This window comes from Staurois parvus, unplaced genomic scaffold, assembly GCF_062004578.1.
Source record: "Staurois parvus isolate SC_StPar_1 unplaced genomic scaffold, SC_StPar_1.0 ptg000448l, whole genome shotgun sequence".
Classification (NCBI taxonomy): domain Eukaryota; kingdom Metazoa; phylum Chordata; class Amphibia; order Anura; family Ranidae; genus Staurois; species Staurois parvus.
Genome location: NW_028318244.1, coordinates 388114 through 410748, shown reverse-complemented (window position 1 = coordinate 410748; position 22635 = coordinate 388114). Strand labels below are relative to the sequence as shown.

General features: G+C 42.3%; 1 protein-coding gene across 4 annotated transcripts in view; it reads left to right on the top strand.

Moving 5' to 3' along the window:
- NCOA1 (nuclear receptor coactivator 1) overlaps positions 1–18002 on the top strand; it is a 641218-nt gene extending 623216 nt beyond the window's left edge. For 3 of the 4 annotated variants that reach the window (XM_089688167.1, XM_089688166.1, XM_089688168.1), the window contains 8 exons: positions 4543–4693; positions 6417–6737; positions 6874–6975; positions 8604–9018; positions 11245–11419; positions 12152–12335; positions 15617–15694; positions 17619–18002. In XM_089688167.1, coding sequence (XP_089544293.1) covers positions 4543–4693; positions 6417–6737; positions 6874–6975; positions 8604–9018; positions 11245–11419; positions 12152–12335; positions 15617–15694; positions 17619–17789 — 1597 coding nt within the window. In that variant the 3' untranslated portion in view covers positions 17790–18002. The remainder of the gene's footprint in view (positions 1–4542; positions 4694–6416; positions 6738–6873; positions 6976–8603; positions 9019–11244; positions 11420–12151; positions 12336–15616; positions 15695–17618) is intronic. The other variant, XM_089688169.1, reaches the window with a different exon arrangement.
- Positions 18003–22635: the final 4633 nt, after the last annotated feature.

The following is a 22635-nucleotide window of genomic DNA, read 5'->3' as shown; positions in this document are numbered from 1 at the left end:
GCCTTGGTACAGCAGTAGATAAATATTGGTTCACAAACATGGGAGTTGCATCATCCCAGGTAGGACAATCAAGATGGCCACAGGTGCCAAACCCCAGAAATACCAGGGTGAAAAAAATTCAGGTGCACATGTGCAGTAGTTGCATCATACCAGGCCAGCCAGTCATGTTGGCTGAAGATGCCAAACCCCAGCATGCCCTGGTATCGGAGTAAATAAATTGAGGTGCTCATTTTCATCACCCATTCCAGGCCATACAATCAAGGTGGCCAAAAGCGCCAAACCTCCGCATGTCTCGGTACCAGGTGAATAAATACTAGTGCACATGCATGATTTGTGTCATCCAAAGCCAGACAATCAAGATTGTCAAAGGAGCCAAACCCCAGAATTCCTTGATACCAGGTGAATAAACTCCAGTGCACATGCGCAAGAGTTACGTCATAGCAGGCCGTACAATCAAGATGACCAAAGACACCGATCCGGCATGAGTAAATACTGCTTTATTACATCATCAGGCTGGGCAAGCAAAATGTTCAAAGGCTCCAAACTCCAACATGTTGAGTAAACCATACAATGTTGTAGACATGCATTGGGGGGTATCAGAAAGGGGCAGGAAGTAGGAGAAATACAGGAGAAGAAGGGCGTTTAGGAAATCCAGGACAGAAAGAACCCTTCAAGAAGGGTCATGGCACCATATGCTTGTGATAACGGGAAGTAGGATATCATGGCTTTAGAATGGTAAGCATTTTAACCCATGGCTGCCATATCTTGGTGTATTTGAATATTCTGTCTATTAACCTGGCTTCAAACTTTTCACTGGTGATGTCTGGGGAGGCATTTGTTTAGGAGTGCCATGGGGGAATCTGGATGGATCTTGGTGTCCAGAAGATACAGTATTAAATTTACATTTTTGTCCAAAATATTTGGATTTTTGGACATGTCCACCATTTATGTATATGAGTGTCCAGGTTGGCTCAGCCTCAAAAGCAGTAAAGGCTATGCTGTCAGGGACTAGGTACTATTGGGAGAGTATTCTATCCTTTGTTTACATTTTGGCTGGAGTTGGGCTTTAAGCCCTCAATCTGCAAAGTATGGGAACACAAACAGCAGCTACTCTTGGTTCAAAAACTGGATTTACCTTAAGGAGCAAGCTGATGGGAGGAAACAGCAGATTGACAGAGAGATCAGCTAATCACTGTGCTGCTTCTCCTGTCTCTTTTCATTCATAGGCTGTAGGCGGGTCCAGGGTGACCTGGGCTCAAAGGAAGTGGGCTGAATGCCTACCAGACTGAGGACATCTAGTGGCAGAAAAAAGTACTACAGGGCAAATCCCTGAATTGAAGATGAAGTTTGCAGCAAAAGCTAAACAGGCTCATGTGAAAGATTTAAAAAAAAAAAGAAAGCAAAAGTAGGCACTCTGTGTGACCATTCCTTTGCAAGTGATAGGTGAGTAGGTCTGCACTTCATACCCATAATAAATTATATATAACGTAATGTATTTTTTTAAATGCAAGCAGTGTAATTACCCAAATTTGACCTGGTATCAGCCCCTTGCAGCTCCTGTACAGAAAGGATCAGAGAAAAGCAGCACAAGTAACCAAACAGCTGTGGTCCAATGCATGGAGTATTCTGATAGGAGAGATCAGAGTGATGGATAGATGAGTTTGTCAGCGTGCTGATTCTCCTTTCACTGTCCAGTCACAGGTTATTTGTGCTACTAATCTGCAGCAGTGAAAAATCAGGTCTCCTCCCCTGCCAGACAGGCCTGTGTGGCAGAGCTGTGTAAATCTCAAGACAGGATGGACAGAAATACAATATCTTTGGCAGGTAAAATAGGAAGGCCATGCCTGAGTTGTGGTGGCAACAGCGAAGGAGTTAACCAGCAAGCTGAATGCAGCCTGGTAGAGTCCCATTTGCAGCCGTGTTTTTGCTTCCAGCGCAGGCTCTGGCTCCCCACATCTGGTACTCATCTATCACTAAAAGGAGAAACATTTCAGCTCTTGGTTACTGTGTGCTCCACGGATTCCCTATCAAAGCCACCTTGTGTTTTCCTGCCACATCGCAGTATTTTATTAGCCAAACCGGTGCTGGCTGTAATTAGATTTTCATGGAGCCCGATACCTTTTCTATGCGCACACAGGAGCGGATAAACTGTGGGATGAGGGGGACATTATGGGAGGGAGGGGTCTGGGGCCCCTTGGTCAACTGTGACCTGTTTTAATTCATTACATATGATGATTTCCATGCAACTTTAGAACGGACAGGAATTCCCGACTAACAGATTTAACCCTTGTGGCTGAAAAAGAAGCATGTGCTAAGAAAGGTCATATGAGGTCAGAACAGTTCTTAGTAGTGTTGGTCTTGTAGACAAAAACCCATATCATCCTTGTTCCTCCACAACTATCTGACAATAAATATGAACACTTAATCATGGCATGGTAGAGAGGTTAAATCTCTGACCAGCTTCTCATTGGTCCTCTATCTCTCAAATGATTAAAACTATTAGGTGACAGATTCTCGTAGAGCAGCTATCATCAAACAGGATTCCATGCAACCCTAGGGTTCCACCAGGGTTTGTTGGGGGTTCTTTGGGCTGGAGTTGAATGACCTCCCATTTCATGGTGCCTTCATAGTTTCAGGGCCAGAGCCAGCTGCAAGACACCAATGTTTTTTTAACTGTCTATAAGGGACATTATCACCAATGTAAAGAGCATTCCTACCATTGACCTCCATTGTAAGGCGGTCATCCTTCCCATGGACCACCACTGTAAGGCGGTCATTCTTCCCATGGACCACCACTGTAAGGCGGTCATTCTTCCCATGGACCATCACTGTAAGGTGGTCATTTTTCCCACGGACCACCACTGTAAGACGGTCATTCTTCCCATGGACCATTACTGTAAGGTGGTCATTTTTCCCACGGACCACCACTGTAAGACGGTCATTCTTCCCATGGACCATCACTGTAAGGTGGTCATTTTTCCCACGGACCACCACTGTAAGGCGGTCATTCTTCCCACGGACCACCACTGTAAGGCGGTCATTCTTCCCATGGACCACCACTGTAAGGCAATCATTCTTTCCACCGACTGGCTCTGGTGAGGCTGCTCTTAACAAAAACAGGGTATTTCATAGCTAGGAGACCTTTGTTATCATCTTTCCCAGCTATCTGTGTACTATAGAACACCTTCTTTTCATGTAATAGAGATCAGTAGAAGAGGAGATGTTTGTAGTCCAAATCAGGAGTGCAGCAGTGCAGTAACAACAGTGCACCTCCAGAGATACAGTGGAATATGTGAGCGTTGTCACTCTAGGACAGGAAGGACAGAGAGGTAATAATGAGAACAAATTGGGAAAAAAAATAACACTAATGCAGCCACCAAAGACTAGTAAACAGTTGAAGTACAGTATATTAACTGTGTGTTCTTGGGTATAGATATACTTTAATTGCATAAAATACAAACTGGAGGTCACCAGCAACCAACAGACATTAGACGACAATCTTAAAGCAAGATCTGTCGTTGCCTGGATGTGAACCGGTACTTTGACCACCCAATGTTTTCGCACAGAGGCAGGGAGAGTGTTCTGAGCCTTTCTTAGGCTCCAAGAAGTGACTGATGGCTCAGAACCAAAATCTCAGCCACAGAGATCTTAGCCATAAAGTCATTGAGAGATGGAACTGCTCAGCTTCTACTAAAAACTGAAATATCCGCTTTGGATGAACTGAGCCTTTAAAGCAGGCTTTTTGAACCAGGGTTCCGTGAAACTCTGGCGCTGTTCCAGAGATAGCTGGGGGTTCCTCCAGTGATTGCTAGAGGTTCCTTCAGAAATTGCTATTGGTTTATCCAGAGATTGCTAGCGATTCTTCCAGAGATAGCTAGGGGTTCCTCCAGAAATCGTTAGGGATTCCTCCAGAGGTTTCTAGGGGTTCCTCCAGAGATTGCGTAGGGCTCTTCCAGAGATATGGGTTCCTCTAGAGATTGCAAGAGTTACTCCAGAGATTGTTAGGGGTTCCTGTAGAGATTACTAGGGGTTCTATCAGATATTGCTAGGGGTTCCTTCATGAGAGTAAATTAGCAGATTGATTATTTGCCTGCATGGGCCACCAATTTAAAGGGTTATTACAATTTTCACTGTCAGTGTGTGTGTGTATGTGTGTGTGTGGGGGGGATGGGTGTTAAGCATGCCCCATTCTTTATTTCTTTTTATCTAAAACCTTCTGATCACATTAATATACTGTGTGCTGCAGGTCTAATACCTATCAGCGGAGATTCTCCAAAACCTGAAAACTTTTCCAAGGGTTCTTCTATAGTTAGAAGTTTGAGAAAGACTGCTTTAATGATTTGATGCACAATACAGCAGGTTATATGTAATAAGATGAGGGGTAAGGTCACCCCACACACAATATAATGAGTACAGACAATGTATGTGTGAAACCAGGCCACTTCTCTTTATTTCATGTCACAGATTGGGTTTTGGTGCCCTCTGCCATGGCTGGCTGTGCCTCCAGCTCTCTTATCTCTTCTGTTTTGTCTTCCTCTCTAGGATTGATGATTTTCTATGTCCTCCCACCACCACGGAAGGACTGAATGACGAGAAGATCCTGCTGGAACAGCTCGTGTCCTTCCTCAGCGGCAAAGACGAGACCGAACTGGCTGAGCTAGACCGGGCCCTCGGGATTGACAAGCTGGTGCAGGTATGGAGGGCCTCTCCGGCCTGGAGACGGGCCTGTGGTAGGGATAGACCTTCAGCTTTGGAGGCCAGTGCAGCTGAGCATACAGTAATTGTTATGTCAGCTATCAAGACACAACCAAAGAGCACCTACAGATAGTTAACCATTAAAGTCACACTAAACCTTAGGATGTTTTTTTATGCAGATACCATCAACCAAAACACCTCAACCATATATGTTGTTGCATATGTTCCTGTAATGTGAAAATGGAAACCTTTTTTTGCATTCAATTAAATCATACCTGATGATCATGCCAGCAGGTTACTTAATTTCCTAGGGTAACAACTCTTACCATTTCAGCTGTGGGGTTGTCACCCTTCAATGCAATAATGTTGCTGCTGGAATGTCCACATCTCCACAGAAAGTTCATACAAAGAGTCTACAGACTATGCACAACGAAGCAAGAGAAAGCATGTAAGCTTTTATTTACTGTGCTTCACAAAGTTTTCCAATATTAAATTTTCCTGGTGACTGGAAAGCTACCTTGCCTTTTCAGCAAAGCAGTACAAAGACTAATGGGTATCTCCTTCTGAGAAGTTTGATCAGTTGTGGTTTCGCCAAACTTTTTAAAACTTGGAGGATACCAAGACAGTAGGGTTGGATCAGGGCCAGCCAATGGAAGACAGAAAAGGTGGCTGTCTTGAGTAATTAAGCAGGAAGGGGGCACAATTTGACTGTTAGGCCTTGTTTGCTAAATGACTGGGTGGTACTTGGTGGCCCTGGCAATCTAGCTATATCGAGCCATAAACAGTTCAACAGGAACTGGCTGAATTTTGATCCATGCATGGGCAGGCTGGTTGACCTATCGATCAACTTCATTACAACTAGCCTGTCAGGTTTTTTTTTCGTTCTATCACTGCCAATGGCTATAGCTGCTGGAAGTAATCATTGTATTCTGTTGGCTGGAAAACCTCCTGCTGTCAGAATACAACACCTCAGTGGGAGGGATTCCCTCATCAATACTGACTGTTGATGGGGGAATCAAGCAATTTTTCTTTCCTTCAATCTATGGTGTTTACCAGGTATAATACATCATTTTCTATGTGTCGAAATGAGTAGTTCCTTTGCCTTCAGTGTCTCCTACCCATATGTCCATTTACTTGTAGTTATTTTGGGGCATTTGGATTCTGATTCTGTTCTATTGGAGGCATTGTATTACAATTGAGGATGGGGTGGGGGATTGTTATTTTACTGGCTGCACTAGTTTGTATTTCTTGTGTTTCTATGTAACTACATTTTCCAAGTGTTGCTGTCCCCCAAAACTGCAAGTGCTATCGAATGGGAGATCAATTAGCCACAATTCAAGGAGACCCTAGCAACCTCTGTAGGAAATTTAATTGATAATGGCTGGTCTATGACATCATGCCTAAGGGTGGCAACAGATGGACAAGCACTTAAATGAGAGGTGACATTGCCTGCTTGTCACTTTGATGGTGCTGGCAGTGCACACAAGGTACTTTGATCCATAGTGGAGGTAGGTGGAAGAGCGCCCTAATCAATTGGCACGTAGAAATTCAGATAATTACAAGCAAAGCTTGAGCTCAGAAACACTCATTCAGTAAATTAGAAATTATGGGATAGTCTATGGCAGGTCTAAAATGTAGAGGTCCAGTGGTTGGTGACTATCAGGAAATTATACACTTACATTGATGTGTGTTTCTCTTTTTACTTCCCCCCCCGTCCCCAGGGAGGTGGTCTGGATGTGGTCACTGACAGGTTCCAACAGCAGACTCCTGTGGCCTCGGTTCTGATGGACCAGAAGTCAGGTCTCTATCCTCAACCTTATCCAACTGCCTCACCCAACCCGGGTCTCCCCGGACCCTTCTCCAACATGGTCAGACAGAAGAATACGTATGGGCCTGTACCAGTCCAGGTGCAACCCCCACCACAGAGAGGGCCTTATCCCAACAACATGAACATGCAGCCCCGACAAGCCATGGCTCGTCCTGGAACAGCGTCTAATCAGCTCCGACTACAGCTCCAGCAGAGGTTACAGGGTCAGCAACAGGTAATGTGTCACATATAGTATGTATCTGGCCCAATTATACTTAGAGAAGGCCTTTTTTCTGCAGATGTATCCTGTGCTGACAGCTCCGAGTACTGTACATGCTGATTTGTTCATGTTTTATTGGATAACATTGCAGATTCTGCACCAGAACCGGCAGGCCATCCTTAGCCAGTTTGGCGTTGGGAACACGGTGCCAATGGGGATGAGGCCAGCCATGCAGCAAGCCATCAGTTCTCAGGTAATACAAAAGATCCCTGTGATCCCTCCTGTACTATTTGTATTGTAATTGTACTGTCTGCCCTTATGTTGTACAGCGCTGCGTAAACTGTAGGCGCTATATAAATCCTGTATAATATTAATAATAATAGGATTCAAGTAATGTCTTTGATTTCTGATTGGTTGCTGTGGATTATTGGGGCAGGCTGTACTTGTTTTTATTGTTTTTTAGGTGTCATTCTAGACTCCAATCTGTCTTTCCAGCCCCAGATCCAATCGCTGACAAATTCATGCAGACTCCACCTCCGCAACATCTCCAAAATACGCACGTTCCTAACTCCAGAAACCACAAAGCAACTCATCCACTCCCTTATCATATCACGACTTGACTACTGCAACTCCCTCCTCGCTGGCCTACCCCAACACAGGCTATCCCCGCTTCAGTCTATCCTGAATTCTGCGGCCAGACTCATCCACCTCACCAACTGTTCCGTATCCGCCACCCCCCTCTGCCAATCCCTCCACTGGCTTCCGATTGCCCAATGCATAAAATTCAAAATATTAACATTGACGTACAAAGCTGTCCACCATACTGCCCCGAACTACATCACCGACCTGATATCCATTTACCACCCAACACGCACTCTCCGCTCCTCACAAGACCTCCTACTCTCCAGTTCCCTGGTCTCCTCTTCCCATGCCCATCTCCAGGACTTCTCCAGGGCTTCCCCCATCCTCTGGAACTCGCTACCCCAATCCATCAGACTGTCTCCTACCCTCCTCACCTTTAGTAGCACCCTGAAAACACATCTCTTCAGAGAAGCCTACCCAGCCCTCACCTGCTGATCTCCTCCACTCTCCCCACCACTCCATTCCCCACAGCTATTTCCTCCTGTACCACTCTCCCCTCCCTCCTAGATTGTAAGCTCCAAGGAGCAGGGCCCTCGAACCCCTTGTGTATCGCATTGTATTGTTACTGTACTGTCTCCCACTATAATGTACAGCGCTGAGCAAACTATTGGCGCTATATAAATACTGTATAATAATAATAATATTGAAGAAGACTGGTAAAGGGTAGCCAGTGTTCCCCTTCTGCCTTTAGAGGGAGCTGCTGGTTTTCAGTCAATTAACTGACACAATTTTGCATTATTGGGCATAAGCTACTCATGGCCAGAACCCCAGCAAAGTAATATAGTAAAGACGTAGATTGTGCCCGAAATTGGGTCACCTTTGGAAAAGTAGGGTGCTAGACACCAGCAGGGGTTCGTCCTCTACCCAACAATCCACACAAATACAGAAAAGAAGATAGCAGGGGGCACTTGATGAAGGATTCAAATGCTGACAATCTTTATTGATTTGGACAAAGTGAACAAAGCATTCCCTCCAGGAGCTCCTCCCTTGATGCTTTTTGCTCACAACCTGTACTTATTTGTAGTGGTAACCCTACAGTTTTGCCCAGGTTGTGGGTGAAATGCATATGCATAGAGGTCCTAGATGGGACAACTCTGTTCCGATCAATCAAGATTTTGAGTTTCAATTATTCAGAGTTCTGCCAGCTTCCTTTTCTAAAGTTTTATGATAGAGAGAAATGGTGTGTAGTGATGGCAAGCAGAGATAACCGTCTAATCTTGTCCTCTTTGGTCTTCACAGCCCCCGTTGAATGCTCAGATGCTGGCCCAGCGCCAGCGGGAACTGTACAGTCAGCAGCACCGACAGCAGCAACTCATGCAGCAGAGAGCCATGCTAATGAGGCAGCAGAACTTCGGCAACAACCTTCCCCCTCAAGGAGGTCTGCCCGTCAACATGACGGCTTCAAGGCTCCCGCAAGGCCCTCCCCAGCAGTTCCCTTACCCCCACAGTTATGGTACAAACCCCGTCAACCCTCCCCCATCCACCAGCCCTTTCTCGCCTCTGGCTACAACCCCTGAGGCTGCGCTGCCCAACCGCACAGTGGCCGGCAGAGGCGGTATGGTCAACCGAGGCATGATGGGAAGCGTCGGAGGGCAGTTCAGCTCTGGGATCAATACACAGATGCAGCAGAATGTCTTTCAGTACTCAGCAGCAGGTATGAGCTCAATACTATTACATCTTAACCTCATTAAAGAACTTTTAAAAACATTAAATTTTGTCCACACTTGGCATAGCAATGAGTTCTATCCAAAAGATAAGCCATAGGACAGCTCCAGATGCAAGTAGTGGTCAATCATCATTATCTACAATGGCCATTTTTATTACAGTTTGTGTGTTGAATTGCACCAGTCAGGAGCACCTTGAAGCCCTGATGAAGCTGTGAAAAGCCTTTGAAGCCCTGATGAAGCTGTGAAAAGAGGCAAAACATATTGGGTTATGAGGGCAGGGAAAAAGACAAGGATAGTAAGGAAGCTGGAATATTTACAAAAACAGCAAGTAATAGAACAGAAATATAAGCTGCAGTTGAAGAAGAGATAAAACGATAGGAACTCTGTAAAATAAAGTATATCCTTTAAAAAAATAATAATAAAATTACAATTGAATTAAATAAAAAATAAAAATAATTAAATTATATATTAATATTATTAAAGGGATACAGTAAAATGTCATAGGAGGTTTTAGACAAAAAGGTAAAATAAGGGGACCCCGATATGGTATCACTTCTTAGAATTGGAGATGCAAATAAAGGTAAAATCGCAAATTCGACAATAACAATGAAAAGGATTTTAAAGTCTTTAACTTTATGATGTATAAAAGTTAAATACTCTAATAGGGAAGACATGCTAATTAGTCATGTGTTTCATATTTATTATGCTAAATATTAAATATCTGATCCACCAGTTACAGAGTAATAACCGTGTATAAGAAAAGAAAAAAACTCTCCAGATGTAAATTATAGAGGCAAAATATTTAACAGAAAAATATTTTTATAAACCTCTATCAACAAGGAAAATGGTGCCCCTAAAGATGATTAAGGGCCTACACTATATGTGGACGGGCTTTGGGCTTACATTGATGGCATCAGTTTAAGACACGTCTGAGATTATTCAGAATTCACTGACAGGAGCATTTGACATGCAGTTGACCTCCTTTTGATCCCCAGTTGGCCTCCTTTTGATCCCCAGTTGGCCTCCTTCTGATCCCCAGTTGGCCTCCTTCTTATCTGCAGTTGACCTCTATCTGACCTGCAGTTTACCTCCTTCTGATCTGAAGTTGACCTCTTTCTGATCCCCAGTTGGTCGTCTTCAGATCTGCAGTTCACCTACTTTGTTCTGCAGTTGATTTCCCTCTGGTCTCCAGTTGGCCTTCTTCAGATCTCTAAGTGACCTCTTTCTGGTCTCCAGTTGGCCACCTTCAGATCTCCAGTTGACTTCAATCTGATCTCTGGTTGGCCTCCTTCAGATCTGCAGTTGACCTTCCTCTAATCCCCAGTTGACCTCCTTCAGACCTACGGTTGACCTCCTTTGATTTCCAGTTGGTCTCCTGATCTGCAGTTGGCCTCTTTCAGATCTGTGCTTGACATCATTCTGGCCTACATTTGAAATAGTTTAAACTGGATTTGCATGCATACCAACGTTATGGTCCCAGACCCCAGTACACTGTTCACCACCCCACAATCCCCATTCGTCCAAACATTTTTCTGAGGTGGGCACACACAAATCACTCCTACTTTCTGGATTGACCCAACTTAGTTTCCTATTCTAAATATGCAGGACTACCCATCACCCCCACCCTAGTTTTACCCAACATCACTGTGCATGCACAGTAACATAAATAAGGTTGATGCTGTGATCCCAGGACACGGCCCAGGACACAAGATCGGCTGAACCAAGGGCCAAATTGTAAGTAACTGGTATACTTATTGTTCACCAAGAACTTACAGAGATATGTAAATTTGAGTTTGCACAGTACCACAAGAGTGCCAAGCAACTGAAATCTTTCCCATAGGCATTGTGAAAGATCTACTAAATTTGACTGTATCCTACTGTGGGAAAATGAAATATATTGCCTAGAGCAGGGGCGGACTGACCATTTGGAAACTCGGGCACTGCCCGAGGGCCCGGGGTCAGTAGAGGGTCCCATGAGATGCCCCTGGTATCTTTTTCATAGGCTTTTTTGAGTTTGGGCAAGGACACAGGGGCCCCATGATCCCCTATTGCCCAGGGGCCCCATGAGTTGTCAGTCCGCCCCTGGCCTAGAGTGTTGATTTTTATTGTTAAACTTCTTATTGTACTGAATTGCCTGAATCCAGCACAAATTGCTGGAAGAGGAGTTTCTATTGTTGCAGTGAAATGACAGTCTCACCGTTGTCACCCCACAGGAATCAACCAACAAGGGGATCCCACATTCGCTCCATCTCTCAGCCCCACCAGCCCTCTGATGTCACCTCGCATCACGCCATCTCAGAGCCCCATGCTCCAGCAGACGCCATCCACGCCGGGGTATCAGTCACCTGACCTGAAGAACTGGCAGCAAAGCACGCTGGGAAGCTCCAGGTGAGAGCCAGGTGTCAAGTGTCCTGTACTAAAGACCGATCACTGCTGCTCTCTCTCCTTGTGTAGGGTTCCTGGTCTTGTCCCCGCCCCCCTCCTGTAGTGTAGCCTGCTGGGCCCCTTCCACGGCTCTACTCTCTGTACAGGCTATGTACAGCACAGTGATGATATCGCTGGTATTTTTACAAGGTCATTTCTGAGTTTGCAAAGACATTTGTTGCACACAAAGTGGATCTATACCCTTTGTGGCTATTAAAGAATATATTTAAACAAAGTGTTTTAATGCCTAGAGTTCAGCTTTAAGTTATTTTTTATATTTGTGACTTTTTTTTTTAGTATTAACAATTTTTATTGGTTTTCACATATATATAAACAGTAAATGAAAGAAGAACACAAAAGAAAGAGGGAGCACATTGATGGTTGTTATAGTAGTGCAGCCACTCTCAACTTGAGGGCTATGCACCATCAACTGTTGGCATCTGAGGCATGTTCATTGGATACTTGAATGGAATTTGGCAGCTCTTAGCCATGAAGTTAGAAAAAGTCAGGCCCCAGTAACAAACTGAAATGAAATCAGAGTGGGACACAAACATTTTTCTGGGTAACAAATGTAGAAGCGGCACTAAAGGTATGCAGCACCTTGTATATTGAGGGGAAACCTTACTGTAATTGTACTGGGGTTTTTTTGGTGGTGCAACTTGAAGATACATTTTTTTTTTTTTTTTACATGCACAGCGTTTTTGGCCAGACAGGACAGAACCAACCGGCTCCAGGCCAGCAAGGAATGTACAATAACATGAGCATCACCGTGTCCATGGGAGGAGCCAACAATGGGGTGCAGAATGTGAACCAGATGACGGGGCAGGTGCAGATGGGCTCCCTTCCCATGCAGAGCATGAACAGTATGTGTACGGAACAGGTATGTCACCCATACACTAGAGGGCGCTGCTGGATTTATATTAATAGCCATGTGCCGAGGGCCTCATTAGATTAATTGTTATATATATTTTCCTGTATTTATATGCTGAAATTATTATGTACTTCAGAGTATATCAGTTAGGCAAAGGCATATAGGCAAAGGTTTGTGGACACCTGACCAATGGATATCCCATTCCAAAACTAATGTGACATCCCTCCCTTCCCTGCCAAAAAAAAATCCTTTTCGTTTTAACAGTCTCCATTCTTTTAAGAAGGCTTGGATAGGTCTTCAGTCTTGTAGTCACTTAGCTTAGCCAGTTTTGCACAAAAATTTAGGAGTAATGGGTCACCAGTCATGTACAGTAACTTCTAAAGTATGGGTCGCAAGCAGGGCTATATCTAATGTGAGGCAAACAAGGCGTTTGCTTTGGGCGGCATTTTGCAGGGGGGCGACTCCTCCCCCCAAAAGAAGGGACTCACCTGGCAGGGACCAGGTGAGGCAGGCACACTGTGCTCTGCCATGGGATCCAAGAAAGGGTGTAGGTAGTGGCCAACTCTTGTTCCTACACAAGGGCAACACTGGGGATTGTTGGCTGCTTTCATTCCAGAGAGGTGCAGGTGAGTGCTGGAAGAATGCATCTCTCTGTCTGTGGCTCCAGGGATAGCCAGCTGCTTACTCTCTCTCACTCCTTTTTTTTTTTCTTTAAATTTGGGGGGTGCTTGATTTTTCTGTTGCCTAGGGCAGCAAAAAAACAAAATACACCACTGGTCACCAGTCTTGTATAATAACTTAGGAATGATGGGTTACAGGTCTTGTACTATAGCTTTGAAAGGATGGGTGACCAGTCTTGTTCTGTAGCTTTAGAAGGATGGGTGACCAGTCTTGTTCTGTAGCTTTGGAAGGATGGGTGACTAGTCTTGTTCTGTAGCTTTGGAAGGATGGGTGACCAGTCGTGTTCTGTAGCTTTGGAAGGATGGGTGACCAGTCTTGTTCTGTAGCTTTGGAAGGATGGGTGACCAGTCTTGTTCTGTAGCTTTAGAAGGATGGATGACCAGTCTTGTTCTGTAGCTTTGGTAGGATGGGTTTCCAGTCTTGTTCTGTAGCTTTGGAAGGATGGGTGACCAGTCTTGTTCTGTAGCTTTGGAAGGATGGGTGACCAGTCTTGTTCTGTAGCTTTGGAAGGATGGGTGACCAGTCTTGTTCTGTAGCTTTGGAAGGATGGGTGACCAGTCTTGTTCTGTAGCTTTGGAAGGATGGGTGACCAGTCTTGTTCTGTAGCTTTGGAAGGATGGGTGACCAGTCTTGTTCTGTAGCCTTGTAAGGATGGGTGACCAGTCTTGTACAATTACTTAGAAAGAACGGGTCACAAGTGTTGTCTAATCATTTATGAAGGATGGTCCAGCATTCTTATTGTATAATAACTTAATAAGGACGGGTCACTAGTCTTGTACATTGGGCCACCAATCTTGTACAATAACTTAGGGATGAATTGTCACCAGTCTTGTACAATAACTTAGGAAGATTGGTTCACCAGTGTTGTATAATCACTTATAAAGGATGGGTCATCGATCATCTTGTACCATAACTTAGTAAGGATGGGTCATCAGTTTTTTGCACAATAACTTAAGGACGATGGGTCACCAATTTTGTACAATAACATAGAAAGATTGTGCAGCACAGTGGCTAAATGGTTAGCACATGTGTATGTATGAATGTGAGTTAGGGACTTTAAATTGTACACTCCTTGATGGTTAGGTACTGATGTGAATGTACAATATATATGTAAAGCGCTGCGTAAATTGATGGCGCTATATATATACCTGAAATAAATAAAAAAAAAAAATAAAAGATAGGTTCATCAATGTTGTATAATTGCTACTTGTCTTATACAGTATCTTAGGACATAGGGGTCATTAGTATTGTATAATTACTTATGAAGAATGGGTCACTAGTTTTGTACAGTAACTTAGGAGGGATGGGTCAAAAGCCTTGTAAATAACCTAGGAAGGATAGGCCACCAATAATGTACAATCACTTAGGAAGGATGGGTGACCAGCTTTGTACAATAACTTAGGAAAGATGGGTCCCCAGTCTTGTACAACAACTTCAGAAGGAAGAGTCACTAGATTTGTATAATCACTAAAGAATAAAAAGTAACCAGTCATGTACAATGACTTATGAGGAATGGGTCACCAGTCTTGTACAATAACTTAGGAAGGATAAGTCACCGGGGTTGTGTAATCACTTATGGAAGATGGGCCACTGGTCTTCTTGTACAATATTTTAGTAAGGATGGGTCTCTAGTCTTGTGCAATAACTTGGTAAGGATGGGTCACTAGTTTTGTACAGTAACCTACTGATCACCAGTCTTGTACAATAACTTAGAAAGGATGGGTCACCAGTCCTGTACAATAATGTAGGAAGACTGCGTCATTAGTATTGGATAATCACTTATGAAGGATGGGCCACTAGTCTTCTGGTAGAATAACTTAAAGAGGATGAGTCACCAGAGGATGGGTCACCAGTCAAACTTCTGATGGGTCACCAGTCAATTTTGGGATTTCACCCTTTGGGGGATCCTAGGAGGATGGGGAATTTGGATCCATTTCTAGTCAAGAAGACCTAGGTAATGATAGAATGTGGATTTTCAATCTGTCCTCTTATTCACTATCTGAGGATGAGAAATGTATCTTAGAATTAGGTTTTGGTCCCACCCAACATATTGACTGCTTTGAGTTGGTGAAGGATATTATCCTGTTTGCTAGAAAACTTACATTACATGGCATTCATGACAAATCTGTAAAATAACTTGACAAGGATGGGTCATCAGTTTTGTACAATTACTTAGGAAGATTGGGTCGCTAGTCTTGTATAATCACTCTTGTTCAACAATTTAGTAAGGATGAGTCACTATTCTTGTACAATAACTTAGGGAGTATGATTCACGAGTAAGGATCAGTCACTAGTCTCCTACAATAATGTAGGAAGGATGGGTCACCAGTAGTATGCAATCACTTATGATGATCTTGTACAATAACCTACTAGGGATGGATCACTAGTCTCGTACAATAGCTTAGGAAGAATGGATGACCAGCCTTGTACAATAACAATATCTTATAGTAGCTATTATGGTCAGGTGTTCACAATCTTTTGGCCATATTAAGGACTCTGAGGTCAGTTTGATCAAAAGATAAACTTCTTTTAGTACATGTGTATTCAACAAAAACAGGCCCACTTAGTGGTCCTGATTGCTTACTTTTCTTTTGCCATTTTTATTACAGCAAGTGAATGATCCATCTCTTAGAACAAGCGGACTGTACTCAACAGACCTACTAAAGACGGAGCCAGATACAGGACAGGTATGTGTTTTTAAAGGATAAGCGAACATTTAACACACCTATGAAGCAGTATATACCTAGTAAGATCATGGAATTTTGCAAGTAATTTTTTTTCTTCTGCTGCCCCCCAATGGCTGAAATTCTCAAATTCCCACAGTGCTTCATTCTAATTGGAGCCCTATGTCTGACCCCTGTGTAAGCTCTCCTGCTCCCCTCCACAAGTGACACTGTTTGATCCTGGCGATGAATTGCTCAGGCCTGGGTACTGCATTTTGGGGATAAGGGGAGAGAGCTTGTGTATTTTCCAGGGGCCCAACCAGTGGTGTATTTAGGTTTTGTGCTGCCCTAGGCAACAGAAAGATTATATGCCCCCACAGACAAGAACCAACACCCCCCCCCCCTTCCCCCTCACACAGAGAGAGCCTGACATTGACCAATAACACCCCTGCCCCCCACCTTGGAGAGCCTTCCACTAACCCCCCCTTCCCTGGAAATAGAGAGAAAGTCACTCATCTTTACAGCTCTGGACATCCCTGGGAACGAGAGTCAAGCTTTACATACACCATCAAGCAGCCCGCAGCCTCCCTTAGATCCCACCTGGTTCCCATGGTGCGTGTGTCCCTTCTTCCATCCCTTCTTCTGGGGGGAAGTACTGCCCCCCTGAAAAATGCCTTGTTTGCCTTGTGGTAAATACGCCCCTGGGCCCACCGGATGAATGGAATGGTGGGCGAGCATGACAATGGTTAGTATCAGTGGATATGGGCTCCAATAGGAATGAAACAGTGTGGGAATGCATGGGTAAGGTGAGCATTAGTGTGTGGAGGGCAGGGGAAAGGGAGGGGGGTGTTATCAAGAGAAGCTGGATCCTGTCAATTTGCTCTGAATGGGCAAAGTGACATATTTTCTTTAAAGTAGATAGGAGTTTATTGCCAACCTGCTTCTGAAAAGGGTGGTCGCTCGTCTGTATCTTCGTTCAATACTTGCAAGTATGCAACAAATGAAAGCCCAGAGGAAAGTCAAAACTCATTATCTCCTTACTTGTTCTGGGTCAGTGACCCAAAGTTTGGGAAGCATCAGCATGGCAGCCAGGCAACTTGAGTGTTAAGAAGAAGAGGTCAACAATTCTACCATCCATCTTTCTCTGATGACAGGTTTCCTGTGAGTAGATTGGCTTGAGGTGACCAACAAAAGGATGGTTAAACTTTTTTTTTTTTAATCAAAGGCTTGTTATTTTACAGTTATTATTATTATAATGGAGCTTTTCTCAGAACTTTATAATAAAGAGGGAAGACAGTACAGTTATAATACAATTTAAGACCGGTAGGTCATGCTTTCAAGAGCTTACAATTTAAAATATAGGGTTAAATTATAATAGGGTAATAACCAGGGGCGGACTGACAACTCATGGGGCCCTCGGGCAAGAGGGGATCATGGGGCCCCTGTGTCCTTGCCCAAACTCAAAAAAGCCTATGAAAAAGGTACCAGGGGCATCTCATGGGGCGCCCTACTGACCTTGGGCCCTTGGGCAGTGCCCAAGTTTCCAAATGGTCAGTCCGCCCCTGGTAATAACTGAGAGGGATGAGTTGATGGAAAAAGTAAAGGTTCAGCTGTTGGGTGGAGGCAAGATAGGCTTTCCTGAAGAGATGCATTTTCTAGGATTGCCTAAAGGCAGATAGAGTAGATGGCTGGACAGGTTGGGGTAAGGAGTTCCAGAAGAAGGGAGAGTTTCTGGAGAAGACATGGGGATGAGATAACAAGGCAGCTAGAAAGCAGGAGGTCTTGGGAGGAGTGAAGAGAACAGTTTGGGTGATATATGAGACTTCCTTGATGATGTGGCTTGAGGCAGATTTGTTGATGGCCTTGTATGTTATTGTAGTATTCAAATTTTAATCTTTAGGTGAGTGGAAGCCAGTTCTCCTAATCTCAGCCTGTGTTTTCTCACCAGCAGGTCCAGCAAGTACAAGTGTTTGCCGATGTCCAATGTACAGTGAACCTCGTGGGTGGGGACCCATACCTGAACCAACAAGGACCCATGGCTTCTCAGAAGACTACACCTGGGCCCACCACCCCCCAGGCTCAACAGAAGAGCCTCTTACAACAACTGCTCACTGAATGACAACTTTGACCAGACCTTGTTAAATCAAGGGAGATGCTAACACAGACAAGCTATAGAAATATATATATGCAACATATATATGTTCTATATTTTTGCAGAGATCTTTGATATCTCAAACTGCAGCCATCCTTTTTTTTTGGGTCGAAAAAACTGCCAGGCAAAGACGCTTTTGCTAAGTGTAAAAAAAAAAGAAAAAAAAAAAAAAAAAGGAAAGTGGAGGAGAAGGAAAATCGATAAGTTTTGCCGCAGTTTTTTTTTCTATCCCTATTAGCCCCTTGCCCTCTTTGGAGAGCGCTTGATCAGCATTGGACGTTTGGAGAGAGCTGCAGGGCTGGACAATCGGACCGACGGTCCTCTTTCGAGCCAAATGACAGATGATACTTATTTTTGTACACAGTCGCTGTGATGACACTGAAAGGAAAACAGGCGTTTTTGCGCGCCTGGAGAGAATGTCGCAGAATGTCAGTTTCAGCTGGTTCTGTCACTGATGTAGAACCCAAAAGGAGAGGAGAGTGAAGGGTTCTGGGTAACTTACGGGTGGCGGGGATTGGGGGAGGAACGAGAGAAAGAGAGAGAGAAGTATATATATTATACCGAGGTAAAGCGCATCGTTGTTGCAGCTGAAGTGCATTTGTAGAGCTACTACTGGCTTGTATGTACAATCATGTCTTTTCTAAGTGAGAGGCCTGCTTTGCGCACCTTTTTAGGGCCTGTTTTTTTAACCCTCTTTGCTGCTGGAGCAGCAAACGTGGCAGCCCGCTATCTTTTCCTGAGGTTTGACACAATTTCTTGAAACCACACAAAATTTTACAAATTGTGGAGTTAAAAACAAAAGAGAATTTGTTGCTTTTCTTGCCATCAGTTGTATTCAGGAGGTCAGTGAGACTGACCGGGGACAGCCTCAAAAGTGCTGTAAAACCCCCTTTCACCTCTTGTTATATATGCTATTACTCAGATAACCAACAGACAAGTAACCTGTGTAACAACGGTCTTTGCCTCATTGCCTCTCATTGCCTCTGCAAAGTCAACAGAAGCCAACTACAGCAAGGCAGAGGTAGGCCGAAGCCTAAGTTAAGGGTATGACCGTGAAACCTACACAGCATCTTTTTTTTTTTTTTATAGGGAATGACCATTTTTCATAATCTACATCACCCCTTTCATCCATATTTTCCTCATATCTTTGGTTTGTTTAGTTCTGTTTCAACCGAAAGGAGGGGAAGAAAATGTATGTAAAATGGTAAGGAACCCCTGTGGCCTTTTTTGGTTTTGGAGTGTCTGAGAACAAGGCCTGACCTGGTTCCAAGGCATGTTTGTTATTTGAGGAATCATGCTAGCATAAAATAATTCACGAAATATCAGAAATAGCGACCAAACAATATATATTGATATTGTTGAGGGCAACCTGTCTACATGGAAGCTGCAGTTGTCACCTCTGCCTGGTGACTCATTAGAGAAACGAGGTTGTGGAGCGCTGAACCTTGGAGTATGTTGATATTCCAGTTGGGTAGTAGGCAGCTCTCTAGCACACAAGGGCCAAAGTTAGGCCTTTTGGGTAGCGTCTCAGATTTGTAGGAAGTAGAGTGTCAAGTTATATTTGTAGCCCAGATAATGGTTATTGGTCACAGTATTTATTATTTAAAAGAGCCACCATGTTTTAGGAGGGTCCAAGGGGTCCCCCATTAAGAGCTGTGTATTTGTTTGTAGCTTTGATGAAGTGAGGGCCCCTTGAACCTCCTGAAACATGTTAGTCCAACCAATTTTGAGACCAATAAACTTTATCTGGATTGCAAAAAATAGAATGGCTCCTCCTTTCTGAAAACACTTCAATTCAGGATCTGGAACTGGTTCATTGCATACTTATTTTGGCTCAGTGACCAAAGCTGAAGCCCCATAGCTTGAACCTTGAAAAATAAGTCAGCCACAGCAATCTTTCCATTTTGGAATATGAAGGCTATCTTGTCTATGTTCAATCTTGCATCTACCTATAGGAGGACAGTTTAGAAAGAGATCACTGCTCCTTGTTCAGCAACAGATTTCTCTTTGACTAATGATGAATGTCTGAGAATAATGGCCCAGAACAGAGCATGTCATCGGTTTATTTCTGGCCCTTCTTTCACATTGAGAACAACATCCTCCTACTTCCATGGTAGGAGCCAAGCTCACTTCATGCCGTCTCTGAGACATCTTCCCTTTGTATAGCAAGGTTATCACTCCAAAACCAATAGAGACCCACTTAAATCTCATTTGACCACTCTGAAGAGGGAAGGCTATTGTAGAAAAGAAGGTTCAGCTCACATGTGTATCAATAACTTGATGTACCTACGGTCATATATATCCACCAGGATGCAGGGTCGGATTCAGATCCCAAAGTGTCCTATATCCAGGCCTAACCGTGACTCAACCGGTGCTATGACAGCAGCAACCTTTTAGGGCTCCTCCATGCTTCATTAGTGCTAAAGGGCATGCAATCTGTGTTCTGTGCACACGGACCTGTGTGTTTTTAATGCATTACCTCAATGGTAGGCATCCAGTGATCGGCCATGCCTCAAATTCATACTTTTGGTGGACAGAGTGTAAATTTGTTCATCTGGTCAAGAGTTGGTTGAAGAGAACCAACCCTTTGTAGCAGATAACACTGTCGAGAAAGAAATCATGGAAAGGTAGACACTTTGGATTGTATTTTTTTTCAAGTTGTAAAGGCTTTACTGTGATTTTCACCTTCTCATATTTAGAAAGTAAAGAGGGTTAGGTGTGACTGGTGCCTTTGTGTCCAAGTGGTCTACAAGGAGATCATTACCACTGCAAGTCACACCTAACTCTCCATTGTTATAATACCTTTGGAATACAAGAATAGGAATAGGCTATTCACACTGCAAAAACCCCTTTATAACTGAAAAAAATTGTAATGTTTTATTAATGATCTTCTTTTGCTGTATAATGTGTACAGCAAAGTGATGGGTCTAGTACGAAGCAAATGGAGCCTCGTCAAAAAAAAAAGGCCATCAAGACCTCCAAGGTCACCTTCTTCTAAAATCCGGCCCTGATGTACTTCTGATATAATACATAACAGAGTGGTTTGTATTAAAAATCCTGCAAGTGGCTATCAGTTTGTCTAGCCTAAGACGAGTAATTGCTTTAACCTGCTGCTAGGACGTTTTATACCCTCCAGACTCGCCATTACTAAGTCCATAACAATGTAATCTATACTCAGGATATTCCTACTGCGTGTACCCTATAGTGGTACCATGCATCAGGAATCTGTATAAAAATTTTTTTCTTTCTTTCTTAAGAACAGGGCCTTTATTTTTCTTTCTTTTTTTCTTTTTTTTTTGTACATGGAAGGAAATCTCTATCTACACCAGTATTTTTTTTTATTAGTTAGATGTCGGGGAAAGTATAAAAGGACTTGTATTGTACTTTTTGTAAGCATTGTTTTTATTCTGTGTTTTTGAAGGTCATAGGCACTGCCTTTTTCTCTTTTTATTTGTTTTTGTTTTTTTGTACAAGTTTGCATTTTTAACCAAATTTAATTAAATAAAAAATCTAAACTCACACTAATGATTTACATGAATTTGCCCACATGGGCAAAGAAGTGTCCAGTTTGGTTTCTGGTGTTAGAGACTGCAAATTGCACTTATTTTTTTTTTTCACAAAATAAAATTCTCAAATTCTTTCTAAAATAAAAAATACAGTTGAAGCGCTTACCTATACTAAACAGTGTAGGAACTTTTCTGCTTCGACATTAAAATAAAAATGAAAAGATTTAAGGAACCACACAATTGTGATTAACTTTGACCAGCTCTAAATGATATTTTTTTTAATTTTTATTCAATTTTTTTTAATTACGGAAATATGTCATTGATGTTTTAAGACTGAAGAAAATAAATCATACTGGCGAAAAGTGTCATTTAAAAAAAACACTTCTAGCAGATATTGCTAAAGAAGATTCTTTTTAAAACCACAAGTACATTTTATATTGATTAATAAAAATTGCATATATATATATATATATATATATATATATATATATACTTATCTATCTATATATAGATATATACATCTATCTATATATATATATATATATATATATATATATAGATATATATCTATATATATATATATAGATATATAGATATATATCTATATATATATATATATATAGATATATATATATAGATATATATCTCTATATATATCTATCTATATATATATATATATATAAATATATATATATATATATATATATATATATATATATATATATATATATATATATATATAGATATATATCTATATATATATATAGATATATATATATATATATCTATTTATATATCTATATATATATATATATCTATAGATAGATATATATGTATCTATCTATAGATATATATATATAGATATATATATATCTATATATATATATATATACATACATAATCTCTAGAAAAAGGCAGTGCCTTTGACTTTTTTTAAAAGTAAGTGACTTTGTTATATTTGCTGCTGCAGATTTGCTGTATATAAAGCTACAGATACAACTTTTTAATTTTTTTCCCTTCTCACATGGTGGGCACCTTTTTACTTTATCCAAAACCTGACTTTTAGAACTTGTAAAAATAACCAGCATGTCAACACACTTTTTTTTTTGTTTTTTTTTATTTAAATCTCCGCAAAGGGCCTTGTTTCTAAGTCCTACTACTAAATGATAATAAAAACAGTAAAAAAAAAAAAAAAAAATAGTAAAAAAACAAAAGACAAAGGCCCATACCTTTTAGCATTTCGGTAAATTGCTATATACAATTTATTATTACATTTTGGATCAAGATTCCTTAGCCAGCTGCTTTTT